The 12,642-nt window shown below is 39.2% G+C and overlaps 1 protein-coding gene across 1 annotated transcript in view; it reads right to left on the bottom strand.

Annotated features, from left to right (window-relative positions):
- Piwil4 (piwi like RNA-mediated gene silencing 4) overlaps window positions 1-12,642 on the bottom strand; it is a 46,118-nt gene that overhangs the window by 21,477 nt on the left and 11,999 nt on the right. Inside the window, exons 6-10 of the mRNA XM_005337184.4 lie at window positions 12,256-12,336; window positions 11,167-11,364; window positions 9,728-9,839; window positions 4,558-4,681; window positions 3,507-3,624 (exon numbers count right to left, since the gene is read on the bottom strand). Coding sequence (XP_005337241.3) covers window positions 3,507-3,624; window positions 4,558-4,681; window positions 9,728-9,839; window positions 11,167-11,364; window positions 12,256-12,336 — 633 coding nt within the window. The remainder of the gene's footprint in view (window positions 1-3,506; window positions 3,625-4,557; window positions 4,682-9,727; window positions 9,840-11,166; window positions 11,365-12,255; window positions 12,337-12,642) is intronic.

Below are 12,642 nucleotides of genomic sequence, written 5' to 3'. Positions count from 1 at the left end.
AGGAGAATATATCAGGAGAAATAATCTGCAGCCCAGAATAAGGGATAGAGGGGAATTTCTCCAGTAGACCTAAGTCAGGGCATGTCCAGAATAAATTTTAAAAGTATATCATAAAATGGACACTACAAAGCTACTAGCCTGATAACAGAGATGCACATTTATCAGATGGAAACATTCCAGAAAACCTTTGAATGAAAAAATTATAAAACATGATTTATTGTACTATAACATTTTCTGAAAAAGAATAGTATCATGTGTATTTGCAAATATTTTAAAAAATATTTTAAAAATATATCAGCGACAAATCCTCTGAAATGGAAATGAGGACAACTACTCCATTCACAATATCCCCCCAAAAAATAAAATACTTGGGAATCAACCTAACAAAAGAGGTGAAAGACTTATACAATGAAAACTACAGAACCCTGAAGAGAGATATAGAAGAAGACCTTAGAAGATGGAAAAATACACCCTGTTCATGGATAGGCAGAACTAACATCATCAAAATGGCAATATTACCAAAAGTTCTCTATAGGTTTAATGCAATGCCAATCAAAATCCCAACAGCATTTCTTGTAGAAATAGATAAAAACAATCATGAAATTCATATGGAATAATAAAAGACCCAGAATAGCAAAAACAATGCTAAGCAGGAAGTGTGAATCAGGCGGTATAGCGATACCAGACTTCAAACTATACTACAGAGCAATAGTTAACAAAAACAGCATGGTACTGGTACCAAAACAGGCGGGTGGACCAATGGTACAGAATAGAGGACACAGTAACCAATCCACAAAACTACAACTATCTTATATTTGATAAAGGGGCTAAAAGCATGCAATGGAGGAAGGATAGCATCTTCAACAAATGGTGCTGGGAAAACTGGAAATCCATTTGCATCAAAATGAATCTGAATCCCTTTCTCTCGCCATGCACAAAAGTTAACTCAAAATGGATCAAGGAGCTTGATATTAAATCAGAGACACGGTGTCTGATAGAAGAAAAAGTTGGCTATGATCTACATACTGTGGGGTCGGGCTCCAAATTCCTCAATAGGACACCCATAGCGCAAGAGTTAACAACTAGAATCAACAAATGGGACTTACTCAAACTAAAAAGTTTTTTCTCAGCAAAAGAAACAATAAGAGAGATAAACAGGGAGCCTACATCCTGGGAACAAATCTTTAATCCACACACTTCAGATAGAGCCCTAATATCCAGAGTATACAAAGAACTCAAAAAATTAGACAATAAGATAACAAATAACCCAATCAATAAATGGGCCAAGGACCTTAACAGACACTTCTCAGAGGAGGACATACAATCAATCAATAAGTACATGAAAAAATGCTCACCATCGCTAGCAGTCAGAGAAATGCAAATCAAAACCACCCTAAGATACCATCTCACTCCAGTAAGATTGGCAGCCATCATGAAGTCCAACAACAATAAGTGCTGGAGAGGATGCGGGGAAAAGGGTACACTTGTTCATTGTTGGTGGGACTGCAAATTGGTGCAGCCAATCTGGAAAGCAGTATGGAGATTTCTTGGAAAGCTGGGAATGGAACCACCATTTGACCCAGCTATTCCCCTTCTTGGTCTATTCCCTAAAGACCTAATAAGAGCATGCTACAGGGACACTGCTACATCGATGTTCATAGCAGCACAATTCACGATAGCAAGATTGTGGAACCAACCTAGAAGCCCTTCAATAGATGAATGGATTAAAAAATGTGGCATTTATACACAATGGAGTATTACTCTGCATTAAAAAATGACACAATCATGGCATTTGCAGGGAAATGGATGGCATTAGAGCAGATTATACTAAGTGAAGCTAGCCAATCTTTAAAAAACAAATGCCAAATGACTCCTTTGATATAAGGGGAGTAACCAAGGACAGGGTAGGGACGAAGAGCTTGAGAAGAAGATTAACATTAAACAGGGATGAGAGGTGGGAGGGAAAGGGAGTGAGAAGGGAAATTGCATGGAAATGGAAGGTGATCCTCAGGGTTATACAAAATTATATATAAGAGGAAAGGAGGGGTAAGAAAAGATAATACAAGTGGAAGAAATGATTTACAGTAGAGGGGGTAGAGAGAGAAAAGGGGAGGGGAGGGGAGGGGAGGGGGGATAGTAGAGGATAGGAAAGGCAGCAGAATACAACAGACACTAGAATGGCAATATGTAAATCAATGGAAGTGTAACCGATGTGATATAGCAATCTGTATACGGGGTAAAAATGGGAGTTCATAACCTACTTGAATCAAACTGTAAAATATGATATATTAAGAACTATGTAATGTTTTGAACGACCAACAATTAAAAAAAAAAGAAAAAAAATACATACCATTCACTAAATATGATTCATTTGTTAACAAATAATTACTGAGTTATTTCTCTCAATTTGCTTATATTCATATCCAAATTCTTTTGTAAGTTATTATTTTTTTAATTTTAAAGAAAATTAATTGTTTGGCCAGGGGCAGTGGTGTACCTGTAATCTCAGCTACTCAGGGGGATGAGGCAGGGGGAACCCAAGTTCAAGACCTGCCAGAGTCTCACTTGAGTAAGACTCTATCTCAAAATTTTAAAAAAGTTATAAAGGGCAGGGTACATAGCTCAGTGGTAGGGAATTTGCCTAGCATGTGTGAGGCCCTGGTTTCATCCCTGATTCTGTAAATAAACAAATAAATAAATAAATAATGAAGGAAAATGACCATTTTACAACAATGTGGCCCAACAGAAATACAATTTGAATTTTTCTAGGAACCACTTTAAAAAGATTAAAAAGTAACAAAGGAAATTATTTGTTAAACATACAACATGTAACTTAGTGTATCCAAAATATTATCAATTGAGGATGTGTTTACTTGCCATATTTCAAGTGCCCAAGAGCCACACAGGACTATAATATGAGATAGCACAATTTTAGGATATCAGAATGGAGACCCAGGAAGGAGCACAATTCTCTCATCACACATTGCCCCACATGGTTGTAAATAAGGGTAGGGACACAGTCTGAGAATCAGATTGACTGAACAAAAAGACAAAGGCACTTGAAATTTAAAGTCTATGTAGTAAAAGATTACAGTTCCAGCTCCTAAGGCCACTCGGAGCACTCCTGACCCTGAATACTGGAAGCCTGTCAGGGTTTTTGGCTGTCTTCTGTTTTTGTTTTAGGTTTTTTGTTTGTTTATTTCAGATTATAGCTCTTTACATAAAAAATTCCCCAGACCTCAATTCATTAAACATGTGCAAGCACAGCTGTCTAACTACAGTGGTGCTGCCCCTCCAGCTCGGCCTCCCACCTCTTCCCTTCAACTCACTACTCCTGAGCATTTTGCATGAAATCTCTGGGCTCCAAACAACACATTTCAAAAGGGACTTCCTCTGAATCAACAAATGAAATGTTTGCCTAAAGAATGAAGCATCATTTACATCATCCAATTCTACACACTTGGCTTAGGCAGGGCACATGCAGCCTCAATAAGGTGATCCAGTACCTCTGGATGTCGTCAGCAAGCCTGGCCAAGCGCTGCTGCCGGCCCAAAGGACTGAGCCGCGTCTCTTCAGCCACAGCCTTCATCAGCTGGAAATCAGAGGTTGCCTGGTCAGTCAAGCCTACGAAGTGTCAACAAATACAGTGTGGGAACATGAGCAGACGCTGCGGCCCCAGTCTATCTCAAACACACCTGAAGCTCTTCCATTTAAACTGAATCAGATTCACAAGGACAGTACTGTCCCGTGCAAGCTACATGTCATTAAAGTTGTTCTATTAGCTGTGTTTAAAAAGCCCAAGAGAAATAGATGAAATTATTTCAAGTAATATGAATTACTTAACCCAGTATATTCAATATATTATCATTTCTACATGCATATAAAATTCATTACTCAAGTAGTTTCCTCTTTCTTTGTATTTTGCATTTGCAGCACAACCTTCTTCAGTCTCTCCATGTAGCTCATCACATTTCAAGTGTCCAATAAACTCATGTGGCTCATGACCAACAAGGTGGGCTACAATATGACACTACAACCAAGAATGAGCATCCCTCCATTCGAAGATTAAGTCCTATTTTTCTAACTGCAAACTGATTTAAGCAATACAAATACATAAAAAATAGAAAGTCCTCCTTTCTTAGCTGTACTGTATTAGTTAGATAAACATTACTAGAAGTACTGGAGATAATTATTCAGATTCTAGTATATGGTGAGGATTACCTTATGGAAGCTAATGCAAGAAGAAACTAAGCATCATTTTGGAATCATGCTAACAACATATGACAAAAATCAAAGTCATACTGCTTCCTACACTAGTGAATTCAAAAAACAGAAAAGAGCATGTTTGCTGTAGGAAAATATAGAGAGGCCTACTTTGCAACAAAGTAACAAGTGAAATACATGAGATAAAGGAAATAGATGTCTTTACTACTGGATAAATTCCTTAAAAGGCCCATCCTCCATGAGTTAAATTAGTGCTTTGGCAAGGTTCTGTCCATTGCTAAGGCTCAGAAGACTGTGATTAGGAGCCTGACAGTTATAAAACATAAATGTTACCTGTTAGAAAACAGAGCTCAGGCATCAAGTGGACAATTGGAGCCTCAGTGTTGTGATTTTTCTTGCTTTTCAACAGACTAACAAGCACTGGCTGATTTAGGTCAGATATAGTAATATTATATTGCTATAAAATGCAAAATTAATGAGAAAAAAGGTCAATGTGGAAACAGTGTATCCCTACTCATAAGCAACAAAGAAATCCCCAGATGAATATATAAGCATATCTTTTCAGTGGAGGGAAAAAACAAAAACAAAAAACCCCAAGGCTTTCTGCTCCTCACAACTTATTACTAGAACTTGTCTTTTACATCTGAGGGTCAGTTTTATTCCTTTAATTATCTCTTAAAATGCAACACTATTTTTTAAAAGTCATTACCCTACTTTCTCTGGGTTTCTTCCAGATTAAGAATCTCCTCCAGCTGGTTCTATACATAATCCAGTGATCCCCTGGGGCTAACTGAAAATAAGCATTTCCATTATCTGTGACTGAGACTCACTGCCCCAAGATTAAACAACTGCTTCTAAACTTCCGTGTTCAATCTGAAAATGTCTATACACATGATGAGGGCAAGCGTTATACTGAGTAGATCTCAGATTTCTCAAAAAAGCAAGCCCATCTTTAACATTCAGGCTGGTATGATGTTATAAGAAATCAGCCCAGAAATCCAACAAATGGGAATCTGATCCCCAGCTCTTCCATTTACTTGGACTGTGACACTGGAGATGTTACTCACCTTCCCTCTTCTATGGAATGAGGATAACAGTAGGTGAGAGGTATGCTAGGTAAACCTCTAGCACTGTGTCTGGTTTGCCAACTGTCAATGCATACTCCACTTCATTCCCTTCCTAAACTTGAAGTTCAAACATTCTCATCATCGCAAAAGTTTGTTTTCAATGACAAAGGTTCCAATTAACACCCATTTTCTGTATAATTAGTGACAGAACTAGAATTATAATTTACAAAATGCCTGGGCATTATAATTAAGGATGTAAGATGCATTTTTATATTTTGATAAGGAATTTTAGTCATCAAAATAAATTTAAAAAACAACTCAGAAATCATATTTTAAAGTGGTGAGTACAACTAACGATGTGGATAAAAAAACTTGGAGAAGCCTTTATCAAGAGTCTTTATGCATGACCTCACTGATTCAGTGCACATGGCATGCTTCCTATGTTCCAGAAACTGCAGGCAATACAAAGACAAAAGAGGCAGAGTCCTCACCTTGACTCATCACCACATTATCTGTAAATGGAGAAGCACAAGTAATGATACGCTAAGCACATGATTTTCCTCATTTAATCTTGACAATAAAGCTGGCGGTTACATGCTATTATCATCCCCTCCATGGATGAGGAAACGCTGTGAGAGATTAAACAACTTTCCCAAGCATCATAACTGGAAGTTAGCCCAGCCCAGGATTTATCCCTTCGATCCGCTTGATATACCTCTTAGAACTGTGTCCCTGGGCCAGTATACCAGGGAAGGCTTCAGGAGAAAGGAAGTGCCAAGAAAAGGCCTTGAAGAATATGTGGAAGTGGGACAGTCCCTGGAAATACCTCATGTAAAGCTGGGCAATGTACAGCAAAAAGTTATATTTAGGCCTGCCTTGCATGCACAAGCCCCTGGATTCAATCTCCAGCACCACAAAAAAAAAAAGAAAAAAAAAGTTATATTTAGATGGAGCACAGAAAAGAAATCCATCCCCAAAGTTGCTGCCTAAGGCAGATTTTACCCTTTTTCTTGCTCAGTTTCTTAGCTTTTAAAAATATTCTTTTCATGATATAATAATGTCTTCCACTTTGAAAACTGACTACATGCTGTGTGCAATGGTGCTGGCCTATAATCCCAGTAACTCAGGTGGCCAAGAAGGAGGATCACAAGTGCAAGACTGGCCTTAGCAATTTAGAAAGGTTCTGTCTCAAAATAAAAAATGAAAAGGGTTGGGGATGTAGCTCAGTGGTAAAGCATCCCTGGGTTCAGCCCCATCTACAAAAAAAAAAAAAAAACAGAAAGTAAGAGAGAAAGAGAAAAAGAGAGAAAGGAAGGAAGGAAGGAAGGAAGGAAGGAAGGAAGGAAGGAAGGAAGGAAGGAAGGAAAGAAGGACAGAAGCAAGCTAATAATTTAATGTTCCTTTCTCGGGACAGAGAGGAAGACACGATTTTGTTTCTTCTCTCCCTAGTTACAATATATATACAATAGAGCACAACTCACTACAAAAAAAGAAGAAAGAGATTTTTACCAAGATTCCTTCTTCAGAAAATCACATAATACATCTGTTCAAGTAAGAACAAATTTAATGATGCAGGAAAAAAAACCTAAATGTTTAATAAACCATGGATTAAATAAACAAAAACAGTACATTTTTGGCCCAAGATGCTTTGCCAGTACTACAGAATCCAGGATTCCAAAGGCCATCCCTGTCTTACTAGAAAAACGTGTTCTAAAAACATTGTGAGGCATAGTGCAGGAGCTTAGAGAGAGAAGAGCCAGCTCTCCTGTGTGGCCGAAAGTAACATCCATAGATGACACTTGATCCTGATGCAGTGGCGGAGGGAGAAGGGACTGGATGGCTTTGTGCAGGTGTCTAGTGAGCATGCACCAAGACTGACATCCTTTCAGGGTCTAGAGAATACATGGGGTGATAACAGTAGGATGTCTGGTGGGGGCACTGAGAGAGCTGAGCTAAAACGTGGAATGAGGCCAGACTCCATGATACTAGAGTGAAGGGGTAGGTGGCAAGTGGGGGTGGGGTGTCTACCCAGGCTCACAGTGTGCAGGCATCACACACCATTATCCTACTGAACACTACACTATGCAATGAAAGTAGACAAAGTCCCTTAACAATGAGTTTAGTCAGTTCCCCAAACTAACCTTCAAGTTTAATGATTTGCCCAAAATTATATAGTTAGAGCCAACACTTTCTTATCTAAGTTTATGCTCTTAACCACGTTTCTGGGCAGTGTCTCAGAAAGATCTCTCTCATGCTAGTGAGAATGCTGGATTGTGGTGAGGAAAGAGCTGAGGTGGAGACTACCAAAGGTGACTGCAATACCTAACCAGAGGGGAATCCATGAGGGGTCCTGCACTACTGTAGTGAGGACAGGCTGAGGAGGCAGGGATGGTTCCAGAGAGAGTGCAAGGATAAAAGAGGCAGAACTCATTCTGGAGACAAGTGAAAAGGAGGTGAAAGTGAAAATGAGGAAGAAAGCAAAATGATTTCTGAGACCCAGAATTCCCAAAGAGAAACAGGAATGGGAAAGAAAATCAATTCAGTGTGAATTATGTGAGTCTAAGAAGCCTGCAGGATATTCATGCAAACATGTTCTGGAAATGGAGATGAATATGAAACCTGGGAATGAGGACAGGGCAAAAATACTATATTTGAGCAGTCTCAAATACAAAAAAAAAAAAAAAAAGACCCTGTGTGAGAGAATCATGGTGAATGATGCTTCCTTTTGAGGCAGAAGAAGGGAGAAAATCATCAAAGCAAGATAAGAGAACAACCTGAAACCTAAACAGAGAACCACAAGGATGGGACTCAGGAAGTCTAAGAAGGTAGGCATCAAAGGCTTCTGAAATAATACAATATTTTAACTCTAATCACCTTCTGTGTAGAATACCAGAACTTACTCCTTGTGACTGGGACACTGTGCCACCGTCTCTACCCTTACCTCCCACCCAGCTGTCCTCTGCCCCCTGCAGCCTCTGGTACACACTATTCCACTCTCTACAAGCTCAACGAGCTCCACTATTCAAGATTCCACAGATGAGTGAAAGCTTGCAGTTTCTGTCTTTCTGTGCCTTATTTCACTTAGCAGAATGATCTCCAGGACACGTGTATGAATGTATCAAGACATCACACTCTACACCTCATAAAAATGTGTAACTATCTGTCAACTGAAAAGTAAAAATACAGCAAAGTAATTACTGGTGAGAAAAGAAAAACAAAAGCCACTGAGAGCTGCTTAGGATAAGAAGGGTAACTGATTTTGACCTTTGTCGAGCTATTTCCACAGTAACAGAGTCAGATACCAGACTGCTGACATTTCTGGAAGGAAGAACTGAAGCGGGGGCTTGGAGCTAATGTAGACAAGTTTCCAGAGTTAGCTAACAATGAAGGTGAAGAAAGATCGAGGAAGGATTTCTGGGTTTTTTGTAATTGTGGTCATTTGTTTGTCTTTTAATACATCTGTGAGATTTTAGAGACCTGAATGACTATACATTCAAAAACATGGAAGATGGGGGTGAAAGCTTCCTAATTGGGATCACTGAGATCACAGCCTCCACAGGCAGCATAAGATTCCATCAGTAACCATTTCTCGAGTGTGTGACACATGCAAGGAACTATGCTAACCCTGGGAGAGCCCAAGGTCCAGGAGGGAGGTCAGACCACTCACCTCCTGACTCAGATGACCCAATGTAGCTAAGTCATAGAAGGAAATCCTGGGAAGGGTGCCCTGGGGCCTCCGTGAGAGTTGATGGCCATGCTGAGTACTAAAAGGTGTTCAGTGTTCATCTGGGCTGTGAAGAGGTACCCAGGAAGATGTGTGAAAATGCACAGGGGATAAACTGAGTTAAGTACACACAAACTACTAGTACAGAAGAGCACAGGGAGGGATGTGAAGAAGTAAGAGATGTGGCTGGAAATGCAGGGAATGGCCCAGGTCATGAAGGGCTTGGGAAATTCCACAAAAGAGCTGACATTTGGTTTCTAAGGCAATGAAGAGCCATGGAAATGTTTTGAGCTCGGAAGTGACATCATCAGATATATGTTTTTGATTTATTTTATTTTTGGTACTGGGGATTGAACCTGGGGGGCTCTACCACTAACCTACATCCCCAGCTCAATGTTTTTTTGCCCCTGAGACAAGACTTGCTGAGTTGCCCAGGATGGCCTTGAACTTGCAATCCTCCTGCCTCAAACCCCTGAGTAGCTGGGATCACAGGTATGCCTCACAGCATTTGGCCTCAGACTACCAAAATAAGGACAGAAGGAGATATGATAAGTACCCCAGTCAACCCAGGATGTTGGGAATGGAGGATAAGGGACAGGAGAAAATAGAGAATTATGTATGAGGCAGACTCCCCCTAACAATTCAGTGGACTTGACAGAGTGCAGAGGAATAGTGAGACCTCTTTAAGCTAAGAGGAAAAGAAAATACCTACCTGCTGGTAGTAATCCACATAAGTAATCTGAGAGCCATCACGCCTCTGAAAAGTATGTGTGGGCTTCACAGACCAGTCAATGTCATCAATGCGATAGGTTTTGTTATTGTATCTGGCAAATGGAAAAAAAACCTTTTAATAAAGTTTCCAAGTCATCTCAGCTAAGCAGTTACTCCATCACACTTTTAATTCAAAGTATAAAATATGTTCCAGAATATCAGAAATTAAGACACAGAAACACTTAAGAGTCACTTATTTCTTGTTTTAATTAATGCTCTTCTTAGATTAAAGCTGAGAAGAGCATTAACTTATCAGTACACAGGAAGATCTCTAAATTTCAAAGAAACTCACAAGAAAGTCATTAGACTGCAATCTGTTTTGCTCACTGTTAAAATGCTGTACATTCAGGTAAACCATTCTTCGATGTTCGAATGCTGAAGCATTGCTCAAAACTTTCCTGTTGGCTTCAGGTGTCACTCAGATTTTTTGAGCTCCCAGATTGTCTTTCTGGTAAAAAACACCAATGCAGGCTGACTGACCAGCAGTTGTAGCACCCTGCTTAACCTCCCATCTGGGCTGGTCCTTGGCAAAGCTGCAGAACAGGTCAGCTAGGATCATTCTAAGCTCTTTCTCCCCTCCAGGAGAAGGGCCTGGAATGTCCTCTCAAATACCCCAACCTGCGAGCAGAAACCTCCAAGGCAGGTTTCTCCAGAGCTCTGGGCACCTTACAAGATGACTGAAAGAGCATGGATAAACTAATCCATCAAGATCATGACAGGAGGATAAGACAATTCAACCATCCCACCCCTCTGCTATGCAACCAGAAAAACAACTTTAGGAGGAAATTCCAAGACAGAAAAGGAGAAGGCTAATATGTCCCTTAAAAATAAAAAATAAAATAATTTAAAAAAAAACTTTTTGGATTGGCATCAGTATATGGTGAGCTTTTTAGTACTTAGAAAGTCATTTAATCTGCCTGCCTTTAATTCAACGTGCACTGTTGGCAAATTATACTGCAAAGAAGCAAAATATGGTCTCAGCCTAAAAGACCACAGAATCTTTTGAAGAAGTTGAGGCACGGACTTCACATTCTGTGCTATCACATAATAAAATTCAATAAAATGGACATAAGGAGTGGCTCAACTGAGGGGGCAAGTGGAGGTGTCAGGAAGATCAGAGCTGGATTTTATGAAGATGGAAACTTAAAAGGCAGAATTTGGAGTGGGGAGAACAGAATGAGAATTTGAGATCATGTCAGTTTGAGAAAGTTGAGAATGACACATAAGGAAGTCTAACTCAAGACAATTTGAGAACAGCCAAGTCTTCTAAACCAATTGATCAGACTTGTGCTCCAACCTAAGTTCCAATGAACTTCCTGTTCCCAAACTCCATAGATAATTCATTCTCTGGAGAAGATTCACTTAGATGTAGACTTTTACCTTGTAAGGACAATGAGTCCTATCAGTTGTTTCTCACATGTCTGGGTGAAGCAAGACACACCAGTTCTGTAGCAGAGATCAGTCATGAATTCCAGAACAGTCTCATTCCGGAGGACTTTATAACTCACATCAGCACTAAGCAGGAGCCTGTTTTCAAAGTATGATACAGAAATAGCAAACCCAGGCCAAAGGGATAATCTGCAAAAAACAGATAAAAAGAAAAAAATTTAAAATTAATATTTAAGGTGTTAGAACAGAAAAACAGTAAAGATTTTTAAGTGATTTTTCATTCTAATTCTCTAGAGGTAATTTTTTCTTTAGTGAGATTTCTTCCAGTTGCTGACTAAAACTTAAGTTGTTTTTAGCTGATGTGTCTTTAAATACATATTTAGAGTAAACACATATTTAGGACATTGTAGGATGTTTAGCAGCATCACTGTCTCTACCTGCCAGCACTTCAATCACTCCACCTGATTCTGTCCTTTATGCTCTTCTCCCCTTGTTTGATTATCTGTCTTTGGGCTATCAGTGGTCTTTCTGTTTTTAGCCTGATCACAACATTTTGGAGAGGTGAGTACCAACCAGTTCAACCCATGACCTGATGCTCCCTGAAGCACTACATTTCCAGGGTAAAACTCATTCTCCAAGTGTTCAGGATGGCTCAACCCTTCTCTAGGGAAGTTTAGCTGACTTGTCTGTCTGACTTCTGTTTATCTGATGACTTCACACCAATCACCCTGGCTGCAATAGGTTCCTTTCAACAAAAGCTCAGAGCACCAGCTAAGTGTTATGACATAATACAGCTTATTCTGCTTTCAGTATTACTTTTGACACAGAGAATTCAGTTTCTGAATTCCCTCTAGAATTTATGATAATGATCTTGTACATAATAGAAGAAAACAGGCTCCTAGCTCCAGGTTCACATTCACCACTCTATTAAAAAAACAAAAACAAAAGACCCTTGAAGATTATAAAAATTCATTACATTTCATATCACAGAAAGACTCAGAGGAGGCATAATGGTCAACGTAAATTATACTGCTCACCTTATAAACATTTCAGGGGAAAAGAAAATATAAATAAACCTACTTGTGTTGGGGAATTTCCACTTGCTCTGAAGGTTTATAGAAGTTCCGTCCAATTTGGTACATAGACAACTTTTTTAAGATCCTGCAAGTATATATTTTTTTTTAGTTTTTGGTAAATATTAGTCAATAACAGTATAATTCTAAGTTTGTACTCATGCTGAACATAATAAAAAACACATAGAACATACAGAGGTCTTTTTCTTACTGCTATAGAACATTTAGATACTGAATATACGCAAGTGTCTGTATAAGAACTCTTCACATTTGAGAATGATAACTGAAATCATTTTTATCTGTGTGGACTTAACTGCCAATGATGACTAGGCGGTCATTTACCGCTACATCTGGTCATTAACATTCAGACTGGCTGTAAGGAGTGAGGCAAGCC

This window comes from Ictidomys tridecemlineatus, chromosome 4 (assembly GCF_052094955.1).
Source record: "Ictidomys tridecemlineatus isolate mIctTri1 chromosome 4, mIctTri1.hap1, whole genome shotgun sequence".
In the NCBI taxonomy this organism is placed as follows: Eukaryota; Metazoa; Chordata; class Mammalia; order Rodentia; family Sciuridae; genus Ictidomys; species Ictidomys tridecemlineatus.
This window is presented reverse-complemented; position numbering and strand designations above follow the sequence as displayed.